Source organism: Mesoplodon densirostris, chromosome 1, assembly GCF_025265405.1.
Source record: "Mesoplodon densirostris isolate mMesDen1 chromosome 1, mMesDen1 primary haplotype, whole genome shotgun sequence".
Classification (NCBI taxonomy): Eukaryota; Metazoa; Chordata; class Mammalia; order Artiodactyla; family Ziphiidae; genus Mesoplodon; species Mesoplodon densirostris.
In genome coordinates this window covers 80,421,522-80,439,141 of record NC_082661.1, presented here as the reverse complement: position 1 = coordinate 80,439,141, position 17,620 = coordinate 80,421,522, and the positions used below count along the sequence as shown (strand labels likewise).

General features: G+C 35.8%; 1 protein-coding gene across 7 annotated transcripts in view; it reads left to right on the top strand.

The window, feature by feature from the left end:
* Window positions 1–17,620, top strand: part of CAMK2D (calcium/calmodulin dependent protein kinase II delta) — a 292,607-nt gene that overhangs the window by 113,097 nt on the left and 161,890 nt on the right. For all 7 annotated transcript variants that reach the window (XM_060105286.1, XM_060105268.1, XM_060105279.1 and 4 more), the window contains exon 4: window positions 16,383–16,437. In XM_060105286.1, the coding sequence (XP_059961269.1) occupies window positions 16,383–16,437 (55 nt within the window). The remainder of the gene's footprint in view (window positions 1–16,382; window positions 16,438–17,620) is intronic.

Below are 17,620 nucleotides of genomic sequence, written 5' to 3'. Positions count from 1 at the left end.
AAAATGAAAACAATAAAGAAGGAATTCACCTTTACTAGAAACAATTACCTTCATTTTTTATTATATAATATACCTTTCTTCTCCACTCTCTTTGTTCATATGCATCATCTTTACAGAGTTGTTTTTGCCAGGGAGCCCCAAATATGTCATGAAATGATGAATAATTTTAACGCTCAAAGGCTTTGTAGCAGGAAAGATAAGTCCTTTGAGAGGATCAGAGAAGGTGACAGATATCAAACTCTCTTCAGACAACGCTGTTCCATGGCAGGAATCCAGGAGAAAGGTCACCTATAATTCTGATTTTACTGCTCATTTTTAAGTGTAATTTTCACGTTTTAGTGTTAATCATAGTTCATATTAATATTAAATATAGCTTTTTTAAATTAACAAGACTATATATCTTACTCCTTTTCTCTTGCTTTCCTGAGTGTAAGCCAATCTTATTGTAGTTTATAAACTGCAGTGTAATTTGCTAATATAGTATCTAACACAGAGTCATCGTATGTAGACAGTCTTTTAATAGTGTTTATGATTATACATAAAGAATGAAATATTTAGGAAGATTGTATCTGGAAAATGTAAGCTTATAGAGTAGATTGATCAGATGATAACTGATATCTCAAAAAGTTTTACTTTATAAATGGTTAACTACATAGGTTTAATTTCCTCATTGAAAATTAAGTATTTGTGTTTATTAATAACACTTAATTGTAATGCTAGAGAGCAGATAAATATAATAAAAGAGCTGAGATCCATGATCAATTAAAGCTGCATAAGGAAATAAACACAGTCAGTCATTATTTGCATATTCCACATCTGTTAATTCACCTGCTTGCTAAAATTTATTTGTAATCCTGTCAATACTTGGAGTGCTTTCGTGTTCATTCTCAGACATTCACAGACACCTGTAGAGCAGCAAAGAGTTGGAGCCACCCAATATGCATGGGCATTCCCTGCTGAGGACTGACAAGGGGACACTCTGTCTTCTTGTGTTAGCTCTTATACTCAAAACAAGTGTCCCTGTCACATTCTATTTAATAGTGCCCGGTTTTGCTGTTTAAAATGGCCCCTAAGCATAGGGCTGAAGTGCTGTCTAGTGTTTCTAAGCTCAGAAAGGCTGTGATGTGCCTTATGGAGAAGATACGATAGAATGCATGTATTAGATAAGCTTTGTAGAGAAGCTGCTTTCAGGCATGAGTTATAGTGCTGTTGGCTGTGGGTTCAATGTTAGTGAGTCAGTAATATGTATTTAATAAGATGTCTTTAAATGGAAACATGCATAAAGAAAGGTCATGGGCTTCCCTGGTGGCGCAGTGGTTGAGAGTCCGCTTGCCGATGCAGGGGACACGGGTTCGTGCCCCGGTCCAGGAAGATCCCACATGCTACGGAGCGACTGGGCCTGTGAGCCATGGCCGCTGAACCTGCGCGTCCGGAGCCTGTGCTCTGCAACGGGAGAGGCCTGAGAGGCCCGTGTACCGCAAAAAAAAAGAAGGGTCATATATTCGCTGACCAAAATGTGACTAGAAGCTTGCAGGAAGCTAAGCCTGTATTTCCCCTAGGAGCAGTGGTTCAGTATTTGCTAACTCAATGTTTGTCGCAACTTTGTAAAACATACCTACCGCAAACAATGAGAACTGACCGTACTAAGCAATCTAAAATTTGTTGTAGTGAAAAATTGTGGAAAACTGATTTGAAATGAAAGGATCACTTTTAACGGAATGCATTTCTACACAGAATTAACAGCATAGTTATTTGAAAGGTATTGATATATTTTTTCTACTTCCTTTAGTTTCAAAGAGAGCATCCTTTGGCAAGTAATGATTTAAGAGAAATAAGGGAAAGTTTCCAGGTGATAATTTGCTGCCTTATTCATGGGTAGCAATAAACCTATTATTTAAAAACATTTTTTTTTTACAAATCCCCACAATAAAAGCTTAGCTCTTCATTTGTATAATCAGTGTTATGAGAAATATTTCTTAAAGTTAGATGCTAGTAGGTTGTTCTAGCTGAAGGAAACAGCTAAGACCCATCTAACTCCAGCCTCCTAATTTGCATATGAAGAATGGAGGTCCAGATCCATTCTGTACTTTGCCAAGATTGGAGAGAAAGCTGTTTAATAGTTGGTCCTGGGCTAAAGCTTCCTGATTCAGTCAGGTACTTTTCTTCCTCTGACTTTCCATCTGCTGAAACTCTATTGTCATGCATCCTACTGTAACTGCCTAGTGCCAACCACAAGTATTAGAGAATTTATTTCATACAATGTTATGCAAATTAATTTATCAAAAGTATTTGATTCAAAATTTCAAACAACATTTCATAACATTCCTTTTACTTTAGTAATTATAGTCATTTAATTTAATGATAACAGTAATATATGGCATTCATCCAGTCCTTTTATGTACCATGCCCTATTTTGAGCTTTAGATGTATACTATCTCCTTTAATTGTCACAACAAGCCAGTGGAAGGATCCCCTTATCATTCCCATTTTACAGCTGAGAAACTGAGACACAGAGATTAAGTGTCCAAGATCAAAAGGTTAATAAGTGACAGAACCCAGATTAGAGCCTAGACATTCTGACTTCAGAGCCTTATTCTTTTTTTTTTTTTTTTTTTTTTTTTTTTTTTGCGGTACGCGGGTCTCTCACTGTTGTGGCCTCTCCCTTTGTGGAGCACAGGCTCCGGATGCGCAGGCTCAGTGGCCATGGCTCACGGGCCCAGCCGCTCCGAGGCATGTGGGATCTTCCCAGACTGGGGCAGGAACCCGCGTCCCCTGCATCGTCAGGCGGACTCGCAACCACTGTGCCACCAGGGAAGCCCCCAGAGCCTTATTCTTAAACATTATATGTAATGTTCTGATACCTAGTTTTAATGTGCTATACTCAGGTAAGCCGAGAGTAAACTTCATTTACTAAAGAATGAATTTATCCACTGCCCAATTGATTTCTCCATTTAGGTGTATGTTTGGCATTTCCTATGTACTCCCATCTCTTCAACCTGCTCCTCTTCCATCTGCACCTATTCTAATATATCAGTTACTCAGAACAAAACCCTTGATGTCCTACTTGATTCCTCTCCTTCTCTCACATCCCACAGCTAATCTATCAGCGGCTCCTGTCAGCACCTACTTTCAAAATACGTCCAGAGTCTGAACACATCTGCACCTTCAGTGCCACTAGCCTCGTCTGAAACTCCTCGTCTGAAACTTTCACTTGGCTTTTTATATTAGTTTCTCTATGTTTCTGCCTTTGCTTCCTTACAGTGTTTTGACACGTCACCCACTCCTCACAACCCTGCAGTGAACTCCCATGTAGCTCAGAGGAAAAGCCAAAGCCCTTTACAATACCCTCCTCTAAAGCCCCATATCCCGCCCACCTCACCCACACACATACTCACATTCATACTCACACCTCTGACTTCATCTCTTGGTACCCTTTCCCTTGTTCCCTCTACTCCAGGCACAGTTTCTCAAACATACCAATTATAGTCTTACCTTAGGGTCTTGTATTCCCTCTGTCTTCCATCTGATTTTACCTGAGCCATCCCCATGGCTTGCTCTGTTTATTTCCTCTGGCCTCCCCTCAAGATTCACCTTATCCATGAAACTTTTTCCAAATACCCTCCCTCTCCCTTTCCTAGTACTCACTTCCCCCTAACTCTGCTTTATTGTTTTTCAGAGCACTTACCACTTTCTTACATATACATTTGCCTATTTGATTGACATTGGTCTGTCTTCCCACATTTGAACATTAGCTTTGTGAGGTCAGGCACATTTTGTTTCCTGCTTCCTTCTTAGTACCTGCAATACTTTGCACAGAGTAAGAACACAATAAATATTTACTCAAAGAATAAATGAATTCATTACTAACAACTACTTATTGAGTGCTTGCTCCATGCCTTCAACATTCCATGGTTAAAGAAGGCATATATAAATAACTAGAAGAGAAGTCAGATCTGACTGCAACTCCTGTGTCTGCTCCATTGATCGCCAGACATCTGGTCAACTAGGCAGGTGGTCACTTCCTCATTATTCCGTGTGCCTGGTCGGAGATAAGAGAGATTTTGCTTTTATCAAGGACGTACAAAAAACTTTAGGAAAAGGCAGGATTTGTTAAATATTATTATAGCTAAGAGGATGTTAATTTTTTTGTAGGAAGTTGAAAGTCAGCTTTCCTGGCAAATTTTAGTATGCCTGTGTCTTGATTATGGGTCACCACATGTCCAAAGTTTGAGTTTATGTTTATTTTGTAATTACAGATATGTGGGTATATCGTTCTCCAAGAGATGGCTTAGGAGACTGACTTAGCCTAAACCAACCCACTGATATACTGATACCATAATCCATTCGTTCCTTTAGTGTAAGCATTTACCCAGTTTCTTCTATATCCCAGAATATGCTAGTCACAGTGAATACAGAGAGCAGAAATACAGCACCATATTTCAAGGAGCTCACCACCTCGTGGAGCAACACCTTGTTGACTGCTCAGTGTGTTGTTTCATTTGTGTGAGAGTTCACATTAGACAGCACATGAAGAACAGAACGTTGCTAAATATATATAAAGGCAGGGCAAAATGATATGGCTGACTTTTCTTTTAAGTAAGTAAGAATGTTCATTTTAACTGATTCAGGCACTTAGGGACAACCACAATTCTTATTCTCCATTTCTTTTTTACCAATTTGCAAGAATATCATTATCTTATACTAAACATATTACAAGGTGATTGAAAAGATTCCGCTTTGTTTTGTTTTGCATCAGTTACATTCAAGCCGTATTTCCATTGTACACTCTGGCTCTGTATGGAAGTTTGATATAATTTCTGGTTTTCTATTCCTGATTATGTATCAGCTCTTAAAATGTGTTACTTCCAAAATGATGAAACTTACTCAAGATTGATTAAGTTTCAGATCTTTATTTCAATGGGTAATTTTTACTTTGTCTTTTCCTTAAATTTACCTGAAGTGAGGATTAAAGGACTACAGAAAATAAAGGAAGGGGAGTCCATGTCAGGTCCACAGATCAGGAGCATCTGGCATTTGAGCTTAAAGGGTAGATAGGGTTTCCATAGTAGAGTCTGGAATAGGTAACATTCCACGAAAGGGAGCTCTAGGGTCTCAAAGGTCAAATAGGGTCAGTTTCTTAGGGAACAGTAAGAAGTCCTGCTTGTCTGGAGGATAAAGTACAAACAACAGGTTATCAGTTAATTACCTCTGAACAACAGAAGGCCTCGAAATCCTGGTTCATGTGTTGTTATAGTTAATAACAATGAGAAGCTCACTGAAGGTGAGTGAAAGCAATAGGGCTGAAACAAAAGATTGAAAACAATCCAAATGTCCTTCCTTAGGGGACTGGTTAAATAGATTGTGGTATATCCATATAATGTGGTACTATACATGAATTAAAGCATTATATTCTATCTATAGTATCAGAGATTTACTTAATCAGTGAGGGAACTAACAGTATGCCAAAGCTAATTCAGAAACAGATGAGTAACAGAAGTATACATAGTCATGGAAAGAAAGAATTCTGGAATGAGATTGCTACAGTACTAAAATGATTATTGCTCTGCAGGCAATAAAACTATAACCTTTGCAAATCCATTTCCATCACCGTATCACAACACTCATTAGCATTCCTATCAGATAAGAATCATTCATACTGTCATCCATTTTGTACAAGTGAAATACCCTAACCCACAGGTTGGCAAACTTTTTCTGTACAGTAGTAGATATTTTAGGCTTTGTGGGCCATGTGAGTTCTCTATCCAATATCATCTGGTTTTTGTTTTATTTTGTTTTTACAGTCACTTAAAAATATAAAAAAACATTTTTAGCTCATGGGCTGTACAAAAACAGGCTGCTGTCCTGATTGGGCCAATGGATCAGAGTTGACAGACTCTTTTGATTAGGGCCTAAAAAATAATAAATAATAAATCAGAACAAAGATACTATCCTAGAGAATTGGATAATCCTTAGGTGAGCCAGTTAGACAATGTCCTATTATGATATTCAAGGAACATGTATTTGTCCTTTTGTCTATTTGGAGTATATATATATTCTTTTTTTTTTTAGCATCTTTATTGGAGTACAATTGCTTTACAATGGTGTGTTAGTTTCTGCGTTATAACAAAGTGAATCATCTATACATATACATATACATATATCCCCATATCTCCTCCCTCTTGTGTCTCCCTCCCACCCTTCCTACCCCACCCCTCTAGGTGGTCACAGAGCACCGAGCTGATCTCCCTGTGCTATGCAGCTGCTTCCCACTAGCTATCTATTTTACATTTAGTAGTATATATAAGTCTATGACACTCTCTCACTTCATCTCAGCTTACCCTTCCCCATCCCCATGTCCTCAAGTCCATTCTCTACATCTGCATCTCTATTCCTGTCCTGCCCCTAGATTCTTCATAACCATTTTTTTATGTGTTAGCATATGGTATTTGTTTTTCTCTTTCTGACTTACCTCAGTCTGTATGACAGACTCTAGGTCCATCCACCTCACTACAAATAACTCAATTTCATTTCTTTTTATGGCTGAGTAATATTCCATTGTATATATGTGCCAAATCTTCTTTATGCATTCATCTGTCAATGGACACTTATGTTGCTTCCATGTCCTGGCTATTGTAAATAGAGCTGCAATGAACATTGTGGTACATGACTCTTCTTGAATTATGGTTTTCTCAGGGTTGGAGTATATATATATATACATATATATATATATATATATATATATATATATATATATATATATATATATATTCTTAACAGAGGTGTCTGATGCTATGAAAGTATTTCCTAGGAGCATATGACTGTAGTCATCTGAGGGGATCTGTTCAGCAGGAAAGGCGATGTTAGTCAAACGATCACACAATCAAAGGCATCATTGCAGGTGTGACCAGTTCTATGAAGGAGAGATGGGCAGTGCTATGAGAGCTTATTTGGGAGCCAGAGGGGGCTTCCCTGATGAGGTGATGTTGAAAATATTGGGCTGGTCAAAAAGTTTGTTTGTATGGAAAAACACAACCAAACTTTTTGGCCAACCCAATACACTCTGAAGGATAGATGAGGGTTAACCTGGAGAGGAGGAAAGAGGATGCCAAGCAACAGTATTAACAATGAAGATGTGGCTTGTTACAGGAAGGAACTAGTACCAAGTCTCAAAGAGGACCTCTGTTGCTAGAGGCAAAGAAGGAGGGAAGTTGAAGAGGGAGACTTCTGGGTGGGAGGCCAGGCTAACCTGTTTTCCAGGGCCGTCCTGGTTTACTAGTGTGACCATTAATCACCCTCTTTCACTCTCACAGTGTCCCAGTTTGGGTGATAAATTATATGATAAATGGGTCATGTCAAGGAGTTTGCTCCTTAATATCAAATCAATAGGAAGCCATTGAAGAATTTTAAGCTGGGCAAGGGTGATAAAATCAGATTTGCAATTTGAAATGATAGCTGCCTTGTGGCTATGGATTTGGTAAGTCACAGGAGATGTTAAGTTAATGTTTACTAGGAAATGTATGTTTTAGGTTAAACGACTTGTTAAATTTTCTCAATAGCAAGCTAATTCAGGAAAAAAGAAAAATCAGGGAAATACGTTTGATGAAATCAGTTGGTCAGTGGGTAATGACTGCTGATTTAGTAGCCCCATATAGATGAAGACATTTTATAGTGCATTTAGTTAGAGCCAATGGCCTGTTTAGATGTGTTTGCCACATAGTAACATGTTCATATGCTCCCATAGCTGTGGGTAATGAGATGACCATAAAATGTAACTATTGGGATATGCTTTAGCTGGGACTCTGATCATCTAGAATTAGGAGTCACAAAATTAGCAAGATGATTTTGTCCCAAAGACTGAAAACTGTATGAGGGCCGGATCACCACTGACCTCTTGACAGTTATATCTCCAGCATGTAGCACTCAGGAATATCAGCTGAATAACTGAAGAAATGAACTACTCCCCTCTACCAAGAACTTTGTTTCCTGAAAATCTTAGGTAGAACATTCATAAAGCTCCTTAAACATTTATCCCATTGGCTTAGAGTCTCTGACTGAAGACTGTGGTCAAGTTTATAGAGGTAAAAATATTTACCAATAAATCTGAAATGTATTTAAAGAATCTATTAATTTTTTGTTAATTTAATTAACAAATCTATTAATTTGTTCTATTAATCTATTAATCTTGTCAAACTGAAAGGTCAGTTTGACATAATATTTTGCTTAGGAGTAGAGATGGCAGAATCAGTTTCCATCAAAAAATAAAAAATAAAATAAAATGAATCAATGCCATGTAGTTTTCATTGAGAACAAATTTAAAGATGTATCTTCTTCTTTACAAGTGATAACACCATAAGAAAAAAGGAGCAGCAGGGCTTTATGAAATTGGCCTCATGCGATCTCAAGGCTATTTGAGTTGTCAATGTACCTTAGTCAAATAAATTTCCTTCTTCCAAAAAAATAAAAAATAATAAATAAATAAAGATGTATCTTCTTCATTCATTTTTTCCAACGTTCCTATCTGGCAAACAAGAACCAGGAAGAAAACTTAATTAAAACTGAGCAAGAAGATATTAAAATTGTTATGATATGAAAGAATCAAATCAGATTAACTATTGTCCTGTAAGGAATTTAGGTGCTATAAATACAGGACATATGCATAAATATTTTTAATAGGATTTAGAAACCTCTAGGAGTTTGATAGTAATAAAATGACAGAAACTCATACGCCTTAAATTTGGTCTTTAAAAATTAATGTATTTAAAAATGTCTCTTCTGAAAAAGAAAACTAAATGAAAATCTATCAAAGAGAAAATCTTCAACAATTTGATTAACTACTGGGTTAATATCTAAACTGTGAGGAAATTGCCAACTTTTAGCACCTTTTATTAGTTTTCCCTTTCCCGTTATTTATAAAATAAAAAATCTTATGTCATAATCTCTGCAGGGTGCCCTCTGTTCTCCCAGTGGTCTCTGAATGTTCATTTCTTCTTGTGCTAACTGCAGTCTGGCTTTCTCTTGAGTGTGCTATAGCACTGGACAGTGCTAGCTGTTTTCTTTGTCCTCCACATAACCCTGAACCTGGTGGTACACAGGTGTCTTCTTGTTCTTCACTGCTTTTACATAACCACTGTTAATACCTCCTCCCTCAGTGTCCCCCACCTCTATCCTTCCACCACCCCATCTTTGAACACATTTTCTCAGATTCCAACATCCTATACTACTCAGGGCCACAGTTTCCCACCATTGTCTTGGTACCCCTACTCATTTATTGTATTATGTAAGAGCTGACTTACTATGTTCTCTCCTTCCCCACTTCTAATCATCACTGTCGATGGCTTTAATTAGTTATGTAGATTGTCTGTGTCACATCCTGGCCTCTCACAAGCTGTCTTCTTCCTTTCAACAATTTTTTCTTCTACTCCAGGGGTCAGCAGACTTTTTCTGTAAAGGGCCAAATAGTAAATATTTTCATTTTCATGGCAATAAGGTCTTTGTTACAGCTACTAAACACTGCAGTGCTAGCTTGAAAGTTCCATCCTTAATATATCAACAAACGGACATGGTTGTGTTCCAGTAAAACTTTTATTTACAAAAACAGGTGAAAAGCTGAGCAGGGACTTGAAAGAGATGAGGTAGTGAACCATAGCTGGTGAAAAAGAGTTCCAGGCAGAGAAGAAAGCAAGTACAAAGACTGAGGCAGGAGTTTGCCCCGAGTTCTTTCTCCAAAAGCAACAAAGAGGCCAGTGTGGATGGAGTGCAGTGAGCCAGGGGAAGAGTGGTGGTAGGAGACGCCAGACAGATAAATGGTGGGGATGGAGATGGACTTTGTGGGACCTCATAGGCCATGAATAGGATTTTGGCTTTTACTCAGAAGCAGTTGGAGAGCCATTGGAGGGTTCTGAGCAAAGGGGCAATAATCAGATTTTAGTCTTAACAGGATTATTCTGGCGGCTGTGGTAAAAGGAGAATGAGGGGCAGGGTAGAAACCTAGAAAAAAATAATTTCCTTATGGATTTTGAAGGATTTGCTATCAGATTGGATTTTCAGCATCAGAGAAAAGAGTCAAAATTACACTGAGGTTTTTTATCCTAAGCAACTGGAAAGATATGGAAGACACTGGATAGAGCAGGATTTAGGGAGAAGATTGTGAGTTCTTTGGGCTTGTTTGCTTTGAGACGTCTATGAGGCAAGCAAATGCACCAAATGGTTGAGATGTCTGGCACTCATTATAACTTCCTTGATTTCATGATAAATGGGCAATTATTCTTTACTTTAAAAAAAGAATCACTGACCTAGGTGAACTAACTGTTCCATTGAGGGCTTAGCCAAAAATCATATCACCAGTTACCTGGTGCTTACTGGCACTGACTAGTATACCAGTGCCTGTAGCTATATATATATATTAATATCCTTTATTATTCCAATGATATCCAACTCATGAATCAGTTCATAAATAACTTTTATGTTTTTCCTCGATTTTGAGCCTAAGATTAGAGTATGTTCTTCTTCATGTGCTTCATGTTTGTGTATATTATCCAGAGGAAATAGAGTGATATCTTTAAGTACTTTCAGTATAAAAATAGTTATTGAAAAATATTGAGATAACAATACAGATACAGTTTTACATTGCATTTTTAAAACATTTTAGTAGAATTTTAAACTCACCTATTTCCTGCTTATGGAGTGAATCAAGTTTGGAAAAATACTTTATGCAAGAAATGAATTTTCAGAAAGGGGTTTGAAGGATGAGAGCATTTGGGCTGGTGTATCTCTAGGGAAAATTCAGTTGCAAGTGTTAAGATAATGTGGTAGTAAGTTGCAAAGAGAGGATGATCTAATAAGTTTTCTATTTATTCTGTTCTCCAGGGCTGTTGTCAGAAAAGCAACACATCTGCCCAGTATTTTTTTGAAAAGGACTTATTTTTAATTTGTCAAGATAAACATTTTAAGTTTTCTCTCTAGTTATTTGTTAAAAACAGATCCAAAATAAAATGAAGTATGTTTTAAATTTAAATGTGTTGGAATGTTGAAGAAGGAAAAGTCCTAAATGTAGGGGATTATATTCAACCTTGTATTGGTAATAAATGTATTGTTTATTTCCCATACTTTTTATTAGCTATAATCATCCAGAAACATAGAAATGTAGAAACTTAGAGTTGGAAAGGATCTTATAGGATCCTCTTATAGAATCATGTGACTCAGTGCTTATCAAGCATTTTTCTGTGATCTGTAGTATTTTTTTTAAGTGTGCAATATATATGTATAAAACTCAAACAAAAGTTTCCCAAAGCTTTAGTGGTTACCTGAAATGTGAAATGCACTTCAGTATATTTTATTCTTATTTTAAATACTGCCTTGATCTGCACTTCAAATAAAAGATCCTTATCTGGTCCATTCTTTGGGATGATACAGACTCCTTCTGTGTGATAGTCCTAGTTTATCATAAATAACATAGCTTTTGATTAATCTTCAAATGTAGTTAAGTACTGTACTACTTTAATCATTTATTGTCTTGGTTTCTTGCTGGTTAAATATGGAGCCACCCCAGCAGGCTGGTGGGCAGTTATCAGCAATAGGGCTTTTCTTTTTGACCCAGATTATAGGAGGCAGAGTGGTGAAATGGTACTGGATTCTACAGTGGGTATTATAGTGGTGCTATTCAGGTAAGGGCAGAGGAATTACAAATGGCCATTTTTTTGTCTACTTCAGCAGACACTCTTACACATTTAATACATAGTAGATAGGTGTGTGCATTTTGTATAAACTCAACAGAAGGACGGTATTAGCTCAAAGCTCTGTTAGGTCCTTATAATTAAAGTACAGCGTGAAAGTGCACCATCTAGAGATTTCTTTAATATGCAAGTTATCTGATGACAATTGCTTCTCTTCCTTTCTTGATATTCCTATTGTTTAAGGATATCCACGAGTAATCTCTGATTAGCTTTATATAAGTATTAGAAAATGGAATAACAGAAAGATATGGCAAGAAGAGAGAAAATGAAGAAAGTTGGAATCATTTATTCAAATACATAAAATAAATGATATTGATGCAGAATTGAAAGAGGAAAAAATTTTTAAATAAAGGAAACTTGAAATGATTACTAACTTTTCCAAGAAGTGAAAATGTGCAACAAGATAATCTCAAATTATTTTTCAAAGAAAACAAGACTATTTCTAGATATTACTTGGTTTAGAAATAAGTCTGTAATTTCCTGTCACATATATAATTTTATTAAAAATGAGCAGGAAAGGCTATTAAAAGAATTATCCATTTACTTGTCTATTTCATTAAACATCTCTGAAATTCTATATTTAGTCATGTATAACTTTCATGCAAAAGAATTGATTGTTCTCTCATGTTCTTTTGGTGTCATGTGATCAGTGTCAAACTATGTGGTGGCCATATAGTTTGCAGTTATTAGTCATTCCTCTCACTTTTGCCATCTTCCCAGATTGTAATTCTCCCAAGTAATAGATATTTTGACCCACCAGAAGCTCCTTTGAATAATATGAGCTTGTAAATAGATCTGGACTGTTAGAAGACATTGTGATTTCTTCTAGTCAGCCCTGTTACTAACCTGATACTGTAGGTATTGAAGCTAATCTAAACTGGATTTAGGATTAGCTTCAGGAAATGAGGTGATAATTTGAGAATAAGGATGGAGATCATGTTCAACGGAGTTGATATGCTTTGACTTTCATGATTGATCTTGTGTTTCAGTGGCTTTTTTTGTGTATTTTTAGAATAGTTTTAAAAGGGGTGGCATTCCCCACTGAATTTTCATGTAATAATTATGTTTGCTTTTTTCAGAAAGTTCTTAACTTTAATAGCTTTTTCATATTAGCAATGAATTGCTTTTACATATAATTTAATGTTAATTAATATTAAGTTTACAAAGATTTTCTTGTCACTTCAGAAAAAATATTTGAAATTTTATTGAAACAATTTTTTGATTTCTGGTACTAAAGTTATTTTCATTTTTGAGTAGTGGATAGTGGCTTATTTGGTATTTATTAATGGGTCATATCACTCATTATTTTGTCAAAATATGTATCTCTTATGCAACTTTAGAAATTTATGTGTTCAAATATCTAAAATTAGAACAAACTGTAGTTTCTGTGTCTGATCAGTTTGCCTTAGACAGCTAAGTCAAATTTCCAAACTTTTTATGCCCAAATTTTAAAAGTTTCTTGTTAAGTAAAGAAAATCAAAATATAAATGCTATAATACTACCAACTTTGACAACAATAACAACAAAAGAAATATCTATATATCTTTATCTGCTTATCTTTCTACTTAATTTAAAATAAAATAAACTATATATACATGGCTTCATATTTCAAAGAAATAGAGTGCATATATTTTTCAAATACACACAACCTAAATTAGTATTTTTATACTGGGGAGATTTTTTAAATGGTGTTGCTTTATTAAATGTATTACTCATGTTATAAGAAATAGAGATTAAGTAAAACAGAGCATCTATACAGTTTACCTTTGGTTTTCTAGAAATGTTAGTTTTATTTTGAGTTTGGTTTTCAGTGCTTCTTTGTTTTCTATCTGAAAAGTTTTCTCTCCAGAAATGACCAGCTTTGTCACAAAAGAGCCAGGAGTAATGGTTGAGGTGAAATTTCTCTCTAGAGTGTTGCCATTTGACTGTTATAATGTCTGAAACTAGTAAATATTTATTTATTTATTTATTTATTTATTATTTATTTATTTATTATTTAAGTTAACAAACGAACTCAACCTTGGCATCCCTCTTTTGCAAAGGCTTGGCACATTGCATGGCCTAACTTGGCTAATGCTTGCTCTAGCTGTGAAATATAATTAACTGCTGATAAGAATATAAAAAGTATCTGACTTAAAAGCTGCCATATTCGCATTGCAGTATGTAAATCAAACCCAACTATCTCAATCCTTGCAACAAAGCCAACTAAAAATGCAAAATCTACCTCATTTATAACCAGGAGTATTGCTTAGAGCTGAGAACCAGTGATTAGAGGATTCAATACAATCTGTTCTGTATGAATTAATCCATTAGTATTATGATAACACTGGCAGCATTGCCCTACTATGTTTAGTTGTAGGGATTTATACTAACTCTGTCATTCAAGAGAGAGAGGAAAAGGATTAGGCCTTGGGTCAGCTAAACTCTGGAAATATTTTAGCCTCAGAAGCACCTTTTTCCCCATTATAAATCTTATACTTAATGTCTTAGAATTTAAATGTTTATCCTAGATAACTGTTATACTGTTTAGGTTTATGAAAATGTGTATGTATTTATCCCAAGTAAAGATGATGCTAGTTTTTTTCCACTGTATCATAACAAAATTTATTCAGAATTAATCTTACCTGATCAAATGGCTGGTTAGAAATAGTGGAGATTATTTTAGATTGGTGTGATGCAAAAGGATTGAACTTGGTCAGATGGTTTTTATCTTTAACCATTATAATGTACTTGCTGACAAAATGCTTTTGTGAAACTGGTTTTGACCCCAAACAATGTATGTGTTTGATTATCAGGCTTGAGCAACTCTTGACTTGTTCAAAAAATAACTTATTTCCAAATGATGGTTAATTCCAAGTATTAATAAGGTAGTGGTGGTCAAACTAAGAAAATTTTATTCCAGATATAACCAGAAATTAGTACTGCTTCTCCACTTGTACCTGAAATATCCACCTCTGTTTAGCTCTATAACTCTGATCTGAAAACCTGAGATCTCGTCTCCAATTGAAGATTTTACCTTAAGACAATATGAGAAAAAAGTGGTCACTTCCTCCAGCTCACGTTGTGATTTTTGCTTTTCATTTTAACTTTGATAGCATGGAAATCCACCTTATTTTCACAGAGTAACTGTCTGAATTCTTCAAGTAGCCATACCATTATTTGAACTCATGTAAACACAGGTTGTGTTACAGCTGCTCAATGAGATATCTGTGAGTCTGTGTCATATAAGAAAGCCAGTGAGTTATCACCCATGATCTGGCTTTCCTTACTGTGCTGAATGACTGAGCAGAAGACTCATCATTGAGCTAAACTTTTGATTTTCTTTTGTGGCATAAGTTTAAGCAAAGGTAACAGGCAAATTAAACACATGACTACAATGTAAGCACACAGCAGTCTCCCTCTCCTCATCTTTAGTGTCACTCTGAATTTATGGATGAAACATGTGATCTCTGATACTGACAAATTGAAGAATACCCTTCACACAATTAAAGTTACAGGAGAATTGTTTGCATAGCAATCATTTTGTTTCATATATATATATATAAGTATACTGAGCTTTGATGAAAATGTTTGTCTAAAAAGTGGGAAGAATGCCTAGCACCTGGTATAGTAAATGCTCAAACCAATTTTATGAAAGACTGTCTACTATTTGCCAAGTCTCTATGAGGGATGCAAAGACTTATGAAATATGGTTCCTCTTTGATAGTGTTGATGAGAAAGAAACACTGTGTCCTGAAGAAAGGACAGGTATTAGAGTTTGTTAATAAAAGTAAAATAGGGTGCATCCATAATTCAAGGGTGACACTATGAGAAACAAATAAGATAAGGAAAGGGATGCTGCAGCGTGTTTACATTCCGCGTGCTCTAGAGACAAATAGAGGAGCTCAGACTGAGCTGCAGTGGCCACACTCCCAGGTGCCTGCATTATGGGCCCCCTTCTCATGTTCATGGTAACAGAAAACTTACATTTTACAAATGATAATCCATAATTATAAGTGAAGCAAAAGCCTCTCTTTCTCTACTTCGGAGAAATTTCTGGAGGGGAATTCAGAAAAGATTTTAATAGTGAGCCAAGGATGATTTCTGAAGGGGATAGAATTGGATTGTAAAGAATGGTCGTTCTATTATGTCTGTGACCTTGGGAATGTCATGGGTACTACAAACTCCCTTTGTGGATTATAGTAGCTTGTGTGACCATCTAAGTGTTCTTTTGAATCCACATTTTCTATATGGTGGTCATCACTGCATGGGGAAAGTACTAAGGACAGGTCATAGTAGAAATCATGATCCTTTTTTGGTGACTTTTCAAAAGCATTTGTGTCCTATGAGTTTGTTGCTTTTCTTGGCCTCCGTTGCTCCCACTTAATATTCTCAACCGTTTTATAAAATATAAGTACTGTTATCATTACAAGTTAATTAATTTGCTTAAGATCACACAGTTAATAATTATCGGAACCAGAACTTAAACCTTGGGTCTGTCTGAACCGAAGCCCTGCTATAAAGGATGCTGACTCATCAGAAGCTAAAATAGTGTTGCTAACATTTTAATTTAGGAGACAGATGCCTATTAAAAGTCTTGGCTTAATGTTGATTGTTGGCATACATATAACACAAACTTTCTTCTCTTTTTCCTTTTTTCTTTTGTTTTAGTGCGACTTCACGACAGCATATCGGAAGAGGGCTTCCATTACCTGGTGTTTGATTTGTAAGTACAACATACTTTGTTTATTTTTGCTGTCTATTTGAATATCTTGAATTAAGGATGATTTTTCTCCAAGTTACAGTCCAAATTAATGACCCTATAATATTTTTAAATGTTCTTCAAATTACATTCAACTCTAATTCTTTTGAAATGAGGTGAATGCTCAGCATTGTTTGTTTAAAATTTAAGTTAATCTTCATAAGGGAAATAGTTATGAGTCTCTTTCCTTTGGGATTGTTCATTGTGATATCATAAGTAGTTCTCAGTTGTACTTTGGGGTACAAAGATGGCTGATTATACATAAGCATAATTTTCCAATGAATTTTTTTGAAGTGTTTGTAACTTATTATCTTATATAAAAAGAAGGCTCAAGGACCCTTGAGGTTGGTTAATTCAGGGGTTCAACAACATCACCAAACTCCCATCTTTTACCCCAGCTCACTGGCTTTGTTCTCAGACTGGCATGGTTCAAGTTATTACATGGAGACATGGTAATTTATAGTGGAAGACATTGTCTCTCTCTCTCTCTCTCTCTCTTTTTTTTAAGAATGAAAAATTCACCTAGTCAGCCTCCCATTTTTCATCTCATTGGCCAGGGCTAAGTCACATGCCTACCCCTCGCCAATCACTGGCAAGGAGAATGGAGTCACCAAGATTGACTTAGACTAATCAGAATTTATAAACCAAGGTTCTATCAATAAGGATGAAGGGAAAACAGTGCTCTTGGGGAACAGTCCACAGCATCCCCTCTGACTGGATGGGATATAGTGAGACAGGCCATACACATTGCTGCTAGGAGTTAAATAAGAATACACTTTCTGAAAATCAAATTGATACTCCATATCAGAAATGTCCATTTCATTTAACTTAGTAATTTTCCTTCTCAGAACAAAGTACAGAGAAAGTATTACCCTAAATTCAGATAAAGTTTATACTGAAAGCTGTTTATTGCATTGTCCTTTATAGTGGGAAAAAAAAGGAAAACCAACTTATAAATCCAATAATGGAATCAGTTGCATAATTATAGTACATTCATATGATGGACTTCTCTGTAGCATTTAATGTGATATTTCGGGAATAGATAAGAAAAAAAAATATTATTTCATGTAAAATGTGTCTAATGACAGGTTAGTACTAAGTTTGGTTAATTCAGCCCTCCAATGATGTCATTAAGAAACCAAGTTCA